The sequence below is a fragment of the Nannospalax galili genome, unplaced genomic scaffold, assembly GCF_000622305.1.
Source record: "Nannospalax galili isolate Female #2095 unplaced genomic scaffold, S.galili_v1.0 scaffold680, whole genome shotgun sequence".
NCBI lineage: Eukaryota > Metazoa > Chordata > Mammalia > Rodentia > Spalacidae > Nannospalax > Nannospalax galili.
This window is the reverse complement of record NW_008348218.1, coordinates 4,184,022-4,198,765: the sequence shown is the minus strand read 5'-3', so window position 1 is coordinate 4,198,765 and position 14,744 is coordinate 4,184,022. Positions and strand designations below refer to the sequence as shown.

The following is a 14,744-nucleotide window of genomic DNA, read 5'->3' as shown; positions in this document are numbered from 1 at the left end:
TTTTTGTTTAAAACAGAAAGTTTATTTGTTCAGTACACCAAATAGGATGCAAGCACTATCATGACAAATATACAGAAATATGCAGATCAACATGAAACAGTAATTTAGTTTAAATGAAGGGAAATCTCTTTAATGTTATGACAACATACTCCCAAGAAAATAAAGGATAATGAATTAAGTGGAAGTCAGCTAGTGGATTTTCTTAAAAATAAAACTCCATTTATCCATGCCAGTTAAACATTATGACTAAAGTAATTTCCAAGTAAGTGCAAAAGGAGATGAAGCAGTTAGTGACCCTTAACCAGTCAAGAGAAAAATGGTTACTACAAATACAGCAGGCAAACTGTTAAGAGTGACTGGTCGATCTAGAACATAGTGTACTAAATTTCAGTCTCAAATTGTGCTAAATGCTCATCATTAGTATGGCACATTTTGGTCCATGATATGGTTTAATGTCAAGACATCACAATTTGTTACAGAAACACAGATTACTGTTGGTTTTAAATATATATGTATACATATATTTTAAAAAGCCAGGTATACTTCCACATACAAAGAAAGGTGTTCTGGGGAGGAAGTTATAGGAAGTAGTCTGGGGTGCGCCGGGTAACATGAGGCTCTCCACGACGAGGTGCTGGGTCAAACTGAAGACTGCCAACGACAAAAGAAACCAAATCAAGCAAATGAAAGACACTGACTAGATATGGCTGTGCTGCTGCTGGGCAGCCCAGCTGGCTGGAAGGACCTGGCATGTCACTGTTCCACAGAGCTAGGTGAAGTTCCAAAAGACAATGTGTTTTAGTGAGCTGTGTGTGACGGTGCACGCCTTTAATCCCAGCACTTGGGAGGCAGAGGCAGGCAGATATTTGTGTGTTCGAGGCCAGCCTGGTCTACATAGTGAGTTCCTGGACAGCTGGGGCTACAAGGAGACCCTGTTTCAAAAAAAGTGTTTTAGTGTCTGGCAAACAAGACTTGTGACACTATTACTAGTTGAATGGACTTAGCAAGACATGTTCCACTTGTTCTGATGTTAGGAAATAAGCATTCGGTTTTTCACCAGAATGGTACTAAATTATGGGTGGGTGTTTTATAGACATCTATCAGGTACTTTGTGACTAGTCTTTTTATTTTAAAGAACAATTTTATCAAATGCTTTTTTGGTCTCTTAAAATGATCATTTGGTTTTTTTAGTAGTAATGTGATTTTTTTATTACACTTATTTTTTTCACACTTTGAACCAACTCTGTGGCTTTGGGATCAATCCAACTTGTATTTTCTTTCTCCACAGTTCTGAAAGGATGTAGTTGTAGGCATACATACAGATTTCATGACTGTAGGCCTAAGTGTCTTATTAAAATTTTTTGAGACAAAGCCTCATATACCCTAGCTGGCCTTGAGCTCCTGATCCTCCTGTTTCCACTTCCCAAATGTTCGAATTACAGGTGTGTTATCACCACAATCAGTTTATACAGTGCTGGGGCTTGAACCTAGGGCTTCATGTATGCTAGACACTGTACCTAACAGAGCCACATCTCCAGCCTTAAGTGTTTTTATTAAACTGAGGGCTTCTTGTAGCTACAGCTGGCCTGGAACTCACTATATAGACCAGGATGGCCTGGATCTCACAGAGATCTGCCTACCTCTGCCTCCCAAAGTCCTGGAATTAAAGGCCTGTGCCACTATGCTGGACTAAGTGTTTTATTTTTAAGCCTGCCTTTCTAAGAGGTGTTTCAAGGTAAGAGTACCTTACTCTTCTGCCATGTTTGATTAAGTAAAGCCCTCACTACCAGTGAGGGTCATACCCTTTGTTGAATTTGGATTTCAAGGGCAGCCATGACAAATTACCATAAAATGAGTGGCTTAGACAAAAGGATTTATTTTCTTAGAATTATGGATGGTATAAGTATTGGCTGGATGTGGTGGTACCCGCCTTTAATCCCAAGTGAAGATTAGCTGGGGCTACAGGGAGACCCTGGCTCAAAAATGACAAAAACAAAACAAAACCCCAAAACCAACCAACCAAAAACTGAATATTAGCTGGGCCATGCTCTCTCCTAAGGCCTGGGGAAACCTTCCTGACTCTCCCTAGCTTCTCTTCTGGTGCATCTTGTGTGTTTCCAGTTATAGAAACTGAGTTAGACTGGATTTAGGACCTCATCTTAATTATACCTACAAAGATCCTTCTTCCAAATATCATATTCTGAGTGAACAAAAGTTTTTAAAGGACACCGTTAGCTCAATATAAACTATCGCTGGCTTTAGAACTGCTGGGATCACATGGCCAGGTGTGACACCCATTGTTTTTAAATAGAGTACAGGGGTTTAGAATTCTTGTTACCCTGTTCTAAATACAGTAAGCAGTAAGCCCGGTTAGGTAGAGTTTGAGGCACTTTCTGATTGCCTCTCTGCAGAGTGTCTATGCACTGCTGAGGCAGGTATTTAACTTCATAATCTAGGAGTAGGGCCTCTGTAACCCTACTAGGACAGGGGATTTCTGGGGTGACATCGTAGGTGGGGAAGCAGAAGCCCATCTTCTTGGCCACACTTACCCAGAACAGAGAAGCTGAAGTACTTTCTGTAAGGGGAATGTGGCATGGCTGTAATACTACAGCCTCTAGTGGAGGACAGCAGATTCTCTTAAATAAGAACTTCTCTACTGGTTGTAAGCTCTTGGGAAAGTTTCTAAAAACTTCAATACAAAACAAAACATTTTATGGGCTGGGCATATAGCCCTATGGTATAGTAATGAATGAGCATGTATGAGGCTGAAAATTAAATGTTTGTTTTGTGGAACAGTTTGCCAACCTCATTTTCCAGAAGACCACCTTTGGTTTCTTTTTAAAAAAGACTTATTTTTATGTATGTGTTTATGCATGTGTCTGTAAGTGCATGTGTGCATTTGTGTGCAAGTACCCGTGAAGGCCAGAAGAGGGTGCTGGATCCCTTGGAGCTGGAGTTACTGGTATATACACCCAACATGGGTGCTGGGTTCTGAACCCTGGTCCTCAGGATTAAGCAGCAAGAGCTCTTATCTGCTGAGCCATTTTGCCACCCTACTCCTGTTTTCAATAGCTACATTTTTTTTTTTCTAAAAGTGAGTATATACAATGAAAATGCAAAGTTACTTACAAAGAATATTTTAAAGTATCATCTAATTCCATGATAGCAGCCTGGTTCCCACAACGGTAACAGTAATTGGGTGCACTAAAAATGGTGACCACATTCCGATCATGGCACCAATTATATCCCTGTAATGTTAGAAAAAAAAAGGTCAGTGTTTCATTATAATATCCAATCTTGACACAAGAGCTCAAATTACAAACCCTCCTGTGGCTATGTTGTCATCTCTGCTTCCTCATGACCTAACAGTTCTGCAGCTGCACAGAACACTGTACAACTATTAGGTCAAGATTCTACTACACATGTCAGTGGTTTTTCTTAATCTGTACTTAAGATCTGATCTAGGATATTTATACACTGAAACTTCTCAGACAAAAATAATTATTTCTCCACCTGCCTTCAAACTGTCATGTAAAAAATTTTTATTATTTTTATATGCATGAGTGTACTGGCTACATGTATGTAAGTGCACCCATGTCATGCAATGCCCATGGAGGACAGAAGAGGCCATCAGATCCCCTGGAACTGGCACCATGGACAGTTGTTAGCTGCCATGTGGATGCTGGGATTCGAATCTGGGTCTTCTGCAAGAACAGCCAGTGTTCTTTCTGCTGAGCCATCTCTCCAGCCCCCAAACTGTCATTTTTTATTTTTTATTTGAGACAGAGTTTTATTATATAGGCCACATCAGCCTCAAATTCTCAATCCTCATGCTTCAGCTCCAAGTGCTGAGATTATAGGAATGCACTTGCTTCCCAATTTTGCTTCATATATTTTAAAGCTATTACTGGGTAAATACCAACTTAAGATCCTTTCTTCTTAGAGAACTGGGCCAATTTTCCTCAGATGACCTTGCTTTATTTATTTCTAATGATAACTTTTACCTTGCAGCCTATTCTGAGTTCTATTATTGGCTAAATTTTAGGTAATTATTTACTCGCTACACCAACACACTTGTTTCCATTCCTTTGTAATTTGTGATACTAAATGTGTTTTAGTTTTGCTTCAAATAATAGCTAAAATCTGATTATTTTCCAATTTTGGAGTCTCAGACTTTTAGGTAAGTAAAAATCTTAGTCATTTAAAAATTTTTATTCATTATTTACATTTTCTTATGTAAATGTCATTGTTTACATTTCTTACGATTGCTGATATAATAGGATTAAAAATTCTTAAAAAACATTTTGTGTGTGTGTGTGTGTGTGTGTTTGTGACCAAGTAGGTCAGACGAGGGGATCAGATTTCCTAGGGCTGTACCTAACAGGCAGTTGTGAACTGCCTGTTGTACCTGCTGAACCATCTCTCTAGCCCTTTTTAACGGGATTTACTGTCGCTGTGTGTGCTTGCTCCTTCGTCTGCGTTGGGCTGGTAAAGGTTTTTTCTCATCTCTTTAACAGCCACTCTTTATTGGTTAGCAGTGACAATACTAACGTTACAGTGCAGAAACCCAGCAGATTTATCACCTTAACTAAGCAAGCCGCAAGTATGATCAGCAACGGTAGAAATAGATTCAAACCTCCTTCAGAAGATGGCACCAAGAGCATGCCATTCTACAGCACACTTCAAGAGTGCACGTCCTGAGTCCATGATCACAGGAAACATCAGTCAAATCATGATTAAAGACATTTTATTTAAGAGTATCTTCCTGGGGCTGGAGAGATGGCTCAGCGGTTAAGAACACTGGTTGTTCTTGCACAAGACCCAGGTTCGAATCCCAGCACCCACATGGCAGCTAACAACTGTCTGTAACTCCAGTCCCAGGGGATCTGACAGCCTCTTCTAACCTACTTGAGCACTGCACGACATGGGTGCACTTACCTACATGCAGGCAATACACACATACACATAAAACTAAAAAAAAAGAAAAAAAAAAAAGGTATCTTCCTGTATATCCTAGACTGAGCTGAAACCCATGAACCCAGATATTGGCATTTGTAGGTACCACCACGCCTAGCTTGGGATAGATTTCTTACTTTCTTTTTAAAAAATTTGTCTTTTTTAAAAAATATATTTTTTTAAATTTTTTCTCTCCAACCCTTTTGTCTTTTTGAGACAAGGTCTCCCTGTAGTCCCAGGTGGCCTGGAACTCCCTATGTAGACCATCTTGGCCTTGAACTCACAGAGATCTGCCTGCCTCTGACTCCTAAGTGCTGGGACTAAAGGTACATGATACCACGCCCGGCTTTTTAAAATTTTTTTAAAAAGAAAGATTTCATTATTTTTATTTTATGTGTATGAGTATATTGCCTGCAGGTATATAAGTGTACCTGTGTGGTACAATGCCCATGGAGGTCAGAAGAGGGTGTCAGATCCCCTGGAACTGGAGTTATGGATGGTTGTAAGCCTCTGAGTGGGTGCTGGGAACCAAACTTGGATCCTCTGCAAGAGCAGCCAGTGCTCTTAACTGCTGAGCCATTTCTCCAGCCCCTGGTATTTCTTATAAAATGAACTGCTTGTACTAATGTCCAAAATGTCAAGACCACCCAAAGAAAACCTGAAGAACAAGTCCACATCAAAGGAGAATGAATGTAACTTGATCTTGGATTAAATTATGCACCTTGCAGAAATTCAACTTTACTACAGGAATTTGACAATTCAGATAGGGTTATACCATAAAAACTTTCTGATCGTACAATACTTTGGTTATATTAGGTAATGTCTTTAAAAAAAATATACATGGAGACTTGGGGTAAAAGAACAGTCATCTGTAATGGATAGGTTATAAGAAAGTAAAATGTGGTTAGAGGGAAAGGAGAGAGAATAAAGCAAATATTAGGTAAGATATTTACACCTAGGAATTTAAGTTACTTAACTCTAAGTCTCATTTAAGATTTGAGTTATAATTCTGCTCTGGTGAACTAGTAATTTCCTTATTTGCTAAAGTAAATAAAGATTTCTCTTTTCATTTGGTGATAATTATTTCCTATATTCAAAGTCACGAAACCTTTATTACAGACACATAAGCTATGAGAAAGAAAAATACATACTTCCATTACAAGCTGGTGAGCACGAGAAACCAGTGTGAGACCATTGGCATGGTTAAATGTTTCAGAAATATCTTGTCCAAATGTGTAGCCAGCACCACGTGGTGAAATACCCCATCCGCCACGATCATCTGGATCTGACCATAACAGATCACACATTGGGCCCTAGAGTCAGGGAAATGAAGTGCATGTTACGGATTTCCAGCATTTATATTTAACTGATTTAGCGTTCCCAGATATGATTATGTTTTCTTGAAAAACAAAACAGCCACCAGGTTTACCTCATGTGGAACTTCTTGTAAACGATCCAGGGCTCTTATATGATCCAATGTGTCTATGGATGGAGAGAGGCCACCATGAAGGCAGAATATCTGTTATAAATTAAAAAATAAAACATATTTGGTTTTCTAATTGCAAAATTAACGTAATGGGTGAGCTCTAACAACTTTTTTAAAAAAAAGCATTATTAACTGAAGAATCTATGAAATACCAAAATTAGAAATAACCATAAACATTTGAGTATATTTCTCTTATATTTTAATTTTACAGTACTATTTTTGTTTGCTTTTTGTAGTACTGTGGATCTGGAGGCCTTCTGCATGCTCTACCACTGAGCTATATCCTAACCCCTGTCCTAGTGTTTCTTTTTTTAAATTTATTTTTATTTTACATGTATGAGTATATTGACTACATGGAGGTAGGTGGCCCACAATGTTAATCCCGCACTAGGGAGGCGGAGGCAGAGGCAGAGGCAGAGGCAGGGGATCTCTGTGAGTTCAAGGCCAGCTGGAGCTATAGGGGGACCCTATCTCAAGAAGACCAAAAAAAAAAAAAAAATTTGTGTATGACTGGAGACTCGTGAAGGTCAGGGGACAGCTTTAGACTTGGTTCTCTCTTTTTTTTTGCTTTTTTTATTTTGAGACGGTCTCCCTGTAGCCCCAGCTGGTCTCACAGAGATCTACCTGCTTCTGCCTCTCGAGTACTGGGATTAAAGGCATGCGCCACCTCGCCTGGTGAGTTAGTTCTCTCTTTATACTTTACCTGCTGAGTCATTTTGCCAACACACCTTTAATTCCATTTATTCATTTTTCTGGTGTATGTATGATGTGCATGTGTATGCAGGGTCGCATATGTGAGTGCAAGTGTATGTGCAGGCCTGAGGCTGGCCCTGGTGTCCTTCTCGATCACATTATACACCAAGGCAAGGTCTCTCAAGTGAACCCAGAGTTCCCTGATTCAGCTAGCTAACCAGCTTGCTCCAGGAATCCCATCTCTGGGGTAGTGGTTACAGTGGCTACCATGCTGACCATGGGTGCCAGGAAACTATAGTCTTGATACTTATGAGGCAAGTGCTTTAACTACTGAGCCATCTTCCTAGTCCCCTGTTTAATTCCTTTCACTATCTATACAGTGCACTGTTTAGGAATTCTGAAACAAAACTAATACAAGTGTTCTTAGTTTTTTATTTTTATTTTTTGTGTATGAGTGTACTGCCAGCACCTGTGTCGTGCAATGCCTAAGGAGGTCAGAAGAGGGCATCAGATCCCCTCAAACTGGAGTTACAGATGGTTGTTAGCGGCCATGTGGGTCCTGGGATTAGAACCCAGGTCCTCTGTAAGAGCAGCCAGTGCTCTTAACCACTGAGCTACTTCTCCAGCTCTTGTTTTGTGTTTTTTGAGACAGGGTCTCCCTGTAGCCCCAGCTGGCCTGGGACTCACTCTGTAGACCAGGCTGGCCTTGAACTCATAGTGCTTGAACTCCCAAGTGCTAGGAATAAAGGCATGTACCACCATGCCTTGCTATGGTTTTGTAAACTGTTTTCAGGACTATTCTCTGTGGATTCTGGACCAAAGAGAATAATGAAAATTTCAGTGAGAAGTTCTCCCATTGATACTATCATGTACAAAATGTTTCTTCTGTTTTAAATCATGGGTATATGACTCCCCCCTGCCAATAACTGTGGTATAATTTTACCTTTCTGTGCTTGTCAAATCTGTTTTGGTACTGAAGTTATATTAAATGTGTAACTGGAGGGTTGTTTTTGGTTGGGGGGGGGCTTTTTGAGACAGGGTTTCCTTGTAGCCCACACTGGCCTAGAATTCACTATGTAGATCAGGCTAGCCTTGAACTCAAGAGATCCACCTGTCTCTGCCTCTAGTGCTGGGACTAAAGGCACTAAAGGCGGGTGCCTTGGGCTTAGGAGATGGCTCAGCCAGTAAAGTGCTTGCCATGTAACCATAACGACTTAAGTTTGATTCCTAGCAGTCAACCTATTAAAAAGCCAGGCATGGCAGCACATGCATGTAATCCCAGTGCTAGGGAGGTGGACACAGGAGGATCCCTGGGGCTTGTCTGGCCAGCCAGGTGAGCTCCGGGTTCAGCGAGAGAACCTATCTCAAAATATAAGATAAGGTGTAGGCCAACTGAGGAAGATACCTAACATCAACCTCTAGCCTCCACATGCACACAAGTGTACATACACATGTGCACACACAACACAATATTCAGATCTGGTTTCCTGGATACCAATATACTGAATGTTGTATGCTTACCTATGTCTGTTAGGTAAGCTGCATGTTGTTCCAAGATTCTGTATACCTCTTTTATCTACTTAATTTCTAAGGGTTGTTTTTGGTTAATAACATTTTATAAATGATAACCTGTCGCAGTGGTATGTGTTGGCTGTTTTGTTTTTTAATAATACTGCAACAGCTGGGCTGGTGGTACATACCTTTAATTCTAGCACTTAGGAAGCAGAAGCAGGTGGATCTCTGTGAGTTCAAGGTCTACATAGTGAGTTCTAGGGCAGCCCAGGCTAGGGCAGCCCAGGCTACAGGGAGACCCTGTCTTAAAAAGACAGGGGAAAAAAAAGCCAGGTATGGTGGTGGACTCCTGTAATCCCAGCACTTGGGAGGCAGAGGCAGGTGGATCTCAAAAAGGCCAGAAAAAAAAAAAAAATTAAATTCCTTATTCTGAAACTTTAAGCCTAAGGGAAAAAGGTAGAAAAGGTCAAAGAAAACAGGGCATGGTAACTCAAGCCCATAATCCCAGCATTTAGGAGGGTGAGGCAGAATTACAGAATCAAGCTGTGCCTAGGCTACAGAGTTAGTTTGCCCCTAAGCAGTTTAGTGAAATCCTATATCCATAACACAATAAACAAATCCTATCCCCTAAAACTCCAAACGAAAATGAAACAAATCACTGGGTCTGTAGCTCAGTGGTAGGGCACTAGCCTAGCATGCACCAGGCCCCTAGGTTCTATCTCCAGCATTATTAAAAAAACAAAAAAACCCAAACCCTAAAACACCCAAAGAGACACAGAAACACAAGCTATGTAAATAAAGGTCTTGAGTTCCTAACAGTAAATTTTGTCCTACATTTACTCTCCCTGAGTAAGACATAATCACACACATACATACCTGTCCATCTACTAAAGCTGTAAGTGGAAGATAATCAAAGAGATCTGTAAAATATTTCCACACATTGGCATTCCCATACTTTCTTAGACATTCGTCATAAAAGCCATAGACTTGGGTGATTTGTCGGCTTTCATGATTTCCTCTCAATATTGTAATGCGTTCTGGGTAGCGCACCTGGAAGAAAGGAAAAAAAACCCGTGGTGAAATCACAGTGCATTAGCATTGGGTTAATTTTAACCTTGACTTCATTTCTTTTTTTTGGTCTTTGGGACAGGGTCTCTCTGTAGCCACAGATGGCCTGGATTCACTATGGAGACCAGGCTGGCCTTGAACTCACAGAGATCCGCTTGCCTCTGCCTCCTGAGTGCTGGGATTAAAGGCGTGTGCCACCATGTCTGGCTGAATTCATTTCTTTTAATAGTTCTTTTGTCCATTTCTAGATTAAATGTTAAATTTCAAGTTATGTAAAGTATATATGAAAGAAGTAAATTTTATGCTTGGACTTAGACCCCAATGCGGACATCTCATTATGAATATGTAAATATTCTGAAATCCTAAATCACAAGCAGGTCTGTCTCAAACATTTCAGATAAGGGATACTCAACCTATATTTAGTTAGGAATGTGTCTGATGCGAAGGATGCGAAGGATGAAAAAGCACCAGATTCTGCAAACGAATCAAAAGTTGCAAATGCTTATTTCATACATAGTTATTCTACTAAGCATTCATTATAATGTTCATCTTTAGACTTGGTAGTACAAAGCTGGTCAGGTTCATACAAGTATAATATATGACCACTGCAAAGGATTAGGGGCTAGTCTCATTAAGGAGATATATAACTACTTATGGAAAGTCTACAGCATGAATAAGACAGTTGTTGTTTTTTTTTATTATTTTTTTTTTTTTGGACAGGTCTCACTCTTGCAGCCCTGGCTAGCCTGGAACTTGCTATGTAGATTAGGCTGTCAAGATCTGCCTGCCTCTGTCTCCAGAGTACTGGGACTAAAGACGTGCCACCATGTCTGGCTGGATAAGAAAATTCTTTGAAGCAAAGCATTTTTTTCTGTGAATGACTGGATGATAAATTCAGAACAGACTACAGAACACAGTCAAAAAGTTTAATGAACTGGACTTTACTGGCAGTATGGAATCAGTGTGAAATTTGAGAACAGGAAAGTGACAAGATACAAGTTAAATGAGGGAGATTTGATCTGGCTGCATATGCAAATGATTGGAGGAAATCAGATAGAAGCAGAAATATTAGTCACAGTTAAGTAATAAAGCATGAAGTGTTGTGTAGAGCAGTGAAAACAGGAAGGCACAGGAGTAACAGACTTTTCAAGGCATGAATTAAACTTGTTTAATGATTCAACATGAAGGATTAAGTCAAATGTAATTCTAAGCCTTCGGTTATGGAAGACCCACGTGAACTTTGTCAGAAGTGTGTAGAAATTTAATGCATTTTTTTATTTCTCTTTAAAAGATATAAAACCAATTATTTAAAGGGGTATGATAAGATGAAGAGATCATGAAATTAAACAGATGTGCATGCAATGCTGCCATTCTTGCCTTTTGCCTGATTGGATGTTCACCCCTGAATTTCATCAGCCATACCTTTAATGCTACAAGAAGAGTCACAGTCTCCACTGAGTAATAACCTCTGTCCACATAGTCACCCATGAACAGATAGTTTGTATCTGGTGATTTTCCACCAATTCTAAAGAGTTCCATAAGGTCATGGAATTGGCCATGCACATCTCCACAGACAGTAACAGGACAACGGACTTCTTGTACGTTTGATTCTTTTGTTAAAATTTCCTTAGCCTGTTAGAAAAATAAAAAAACAATTACAAAAGATTCCATCACAAATTAAATATCATTTCTTATTGAAAGAAAATCTGGGGGAAAAATTCTTGTATATACCTTATAAAAGTAAAAAACCAAAACCATCATGAACAAATGTCACTTGACTAGTATGGCTATAATCAAAAAGGCTGATAATGGGGCTGGAGAGATGGCTAAGTGGTTAAGAGTACTTACTGGCTGCTCTTGCAGAGGACCCTGGGTTCGATTCCCAGCACCTACATGATGGCTAATAACCATCTCTAACTCCAGTTCCAGGGGATCTGAGGCCCTCTTCTGGCATTTTGCAGGCACTGCACAACATGGGTACACCTACCTACATGCAGGCAATACACTCATACACGTAAAATAAAAATAATTTAAAAATAGTTTTAAAAAAGAAAAGGCCAGGGCCACGTTTAATTAAAGGCACATGCCTTTAAACCCAGCACTTGGGTGGCAGAGGCAGGAGGATCTCTGTCAGTTGAGGCCAGCCTGGCCTATACAATGAGTTCCAGGCCAGCGGGGGCTACAGGGAGACCCTGTCTTAAAAAAGACCAAAAATAAAAACAAACCCTAAAGAAAAGGCTGATAATAGCACATGTCTATAAAGATGTGGATATTTTGGAACATGTATATTGTGCTGGTAGGAATAAAATGAAAATCTGCAATTGTTTGTGGCAGCATTATTCTTTAAAAAAATATTTATTGTAGCCAGTCGTGGTGGCGAATGCCTTTAATCCCAGTACTCAGGAAGCAGAGGCAGGCAGATCTCTGCGAGTTTGAGGCCAGCCTGGTCTCCAATAGAGAATCCAGGCTAGCTGCAGCTACAGAGAAATGCTGCATCAAAAAGACAAAAAAAGTTATTTTTAATTTATGTGAACATGTATGTCTGTGTAAGTATATGCCATGTGTGTGCAAGCACCTGCAGAAGGCATCAGAATCCCCAGAGCTGGAATTACAGGTAGTTGTGTGCTACCTGATGTGAGCAGCAAGCACTCTTAACCACTGAGTCATCGCTCCAGCTCAGCATTATTATTATAATAGCCCAATCGTAGAAACTAGGGGCTGGTAAGATGGCTCAGCAGTTAAAAGCGCTGGCTGCACTTTCAGAAGACCCAGGTTTGATTCCCAGCACCCGCATGGTGGCTAACAACTGTTCCAAGGAATCCGACACCCTCTTCTGGAGGGCATTGCATGACATGGGTGTACTTACATACATACAGGCAATACACCCATACACATAAAATATTTCTAAAAAGAATATAGTTTTTTTGTTTTTTTGAGACAAGGTCTCCCTGTAGCCCCAGCTGTCCTGGAACTCACTATGTAGACCAGGCTGGCCTTGATCTCACAGAGATCCCCTTGCCTCTGCCCCCCAAGTGCTGGGATTAAAGGTGTGCACTACCACTCCCGGCAGAATATGGAGTTTTAAAAAAGTAGAAACTACACAAATGTTCATTAAGTCATGAGTATGTAAACAAAATGTAGTATAGTAGACCCATCAGTTGGAAGGATAACCAGCAATAAAAAATAAAGTACTGCTATATGCTATAATTTATAAAATACTATGTTAAGAAGTCAGAAACAGTTACATGTTGCAATTTCATTTTCATGCAATATCCACAATAGGCAAGTCCAGAGAGGTATAAATTGGATTAATGGTTTCTCAGAGTTTAGGACATAAAGGAGGACCACAGGGATTGGGGACTAACAGCCAAGGAATTTAAGGTTTCTTCTGAAGGTAATGGAAAGGTCCACTGTTGTAATAGAGCCACATTTATGAGAATGTGTTATAATGAAGAAATTCATTTTTGTTTTTCCTCAGGGTCATCCTGATTGAAAGCATTACTTACTATATACTGCCATCACTGACTTGTTTCAGTTGGTCACTGTAGCACAAACTAGCCTGGCATTCACAGTGACCCTCCTTGCCTCACCTCCCTAGTAGCCTCAGTGATCTGTAATGCCACCCCCAAGCTTTTATAAAAATCTATTTATGGTCTTATCTGTACTGGACACAAACTCTTCTGCAGGTGTTGTCCCTTGAACTGCACTGCCCTCATCACTGAAGGTTCCCTGCTTAGCACCCTGAGCTGGCTGGAGTCCAAGCTGTACCTGGACTTGTTTGCGTTCATTGAGCTAGGCTAGGCTGTTTCTTTATTGCAGAAGCAGATGGAATGCCACGTGTGAGGATGTGCCCTCTGGCTTCCTAACAAGCATCAAAGGCTGAGAGTGCCAAATTTAGAGGTGTGTATGAGTCAACTCCCCAGAGGACAGAACATTGGACCAGTGGGAAAGGAAGAGAAGAGGGAACCAGGAAACAAATTGTCACCCTGTTTATCCTTTCACAGATTTCCTCTTTAGGGTTCTTTTTTGTGTTTTTTGGAAATGGTCTCCCTGTAGCCCCAGCTGGCCTGGAACTTACTATGAGGACCAGGCTGGCCTTGAACTCAGAGATCCGCCTGCCTCTGCCTCCCAAAAGAGTACTGGGATCAAAGGTGTGTGCCACCACACCCAAACCAGCATATTTAATTTTACATATACTACAGTATATAATACTTAGGTACTTAGGTAACTGTTACTGGTCTGTGGTTTTTTGTTTCTTGTCTTTTTTGTTTTTTCTTCAAGTGTACTCCTTTTGCAGCACGCCTTTAATCCCAGCAGGCAGAGGCAGGCAGATCTCTGTGAGTTCGAGGCCAGCCTGGTCTCCATAATGAATCCAAGACAGCTAGGGCTACAGGGAGACCGTCTCCAAAAGACCAAGAGAAAAAAAAAAAAAAATTGTTGCCAGGGCCGGAGAGAGCTCAGTGGTTAAGAGTACTGACTGCTCTCCCAGAAGACCCAGGTTTGGTTCCTGGCACCTAACAACATCCTGAATTCCAGTTGCAGGGGTTCCAACACCTTTTCTGGCCTCTCAGGGCATTGAATGCATGAATGGACTTAAATATATGCAGGCAAAACACTAATATACAAAAAGAAAAAAATTACTGTAAAACAGTATGCTGAATTCTTTCCATATATTTGGTATTTACTGAATCATTTTCTCTTGTGCTTGATTTAATCTTAAGTACACTTTATGATGTTCCATGGCAAAACTATCTAATGATGCATTTCTCAAAATACATCCCAATCACTTAATGCATGAGGAAGCCTCACTAGGGAGAGTTGAGAGATGCATTAATAGTCTCTCTCCCATGTTCTGCTGTTTCCTAAGCCTTAGGAGTAGAGGCTGCATTGTAGATGTGTCACTTAGGATTGGGCATCTCACAGACACTTATTCTCTGCGTTTGACCAGTTGTGGAACTCTGTAATAGTCTCCATGTATTGCAAAAAGAAACTTTTTTGATGAGTGGTGAGAGGTATACTTGTTAAATAT

At 40.4% G+C, this 14,744-nt stretch overlaps 1 protein-coding gene across 3 annotated transcripts in view; it reads right to left on the bottom strand.

Moving 5' to 3' along the window:
- Ppp2cb (protein phosphatase 2 catalytic subunit beta) overlaps positions 1-14,744 on the bottom strand; it is a 35,055-nt gene continuing 20,311 nt past the window's right edge. For all 3 annotated transcript variants that reach the window (XM_008844941.1, XM_008844940.2, XM_029569266.1), the window contains 6 exons: positions 11,138-11,347; positions 9,524-9,697; positions 6,386-6,475; positions 6,108-6,269; positions 3,130-3,248; positions 1-651 (listed from right to left, as the gene is read on the bottom strand). In XM_008844941.1, the coding sequence (XP_008843163.1) occupies positions 579-651; positions 3,130-3,248; positions 6,108-6,269; positions 6,386-6,475; positions 9,524-9,697; positions 11,138-11,347 (828 nt within the window). In that variant the 3' untranslated portion in view covers positions 1-578. The remainder of the gene's footprint in view (positions 652-3,129; positions 3,249-6,107; positions 6,270-6,385; positions 6,476-9,523; positions 9,698-11,137; positions 11,348-14,744) is intronic.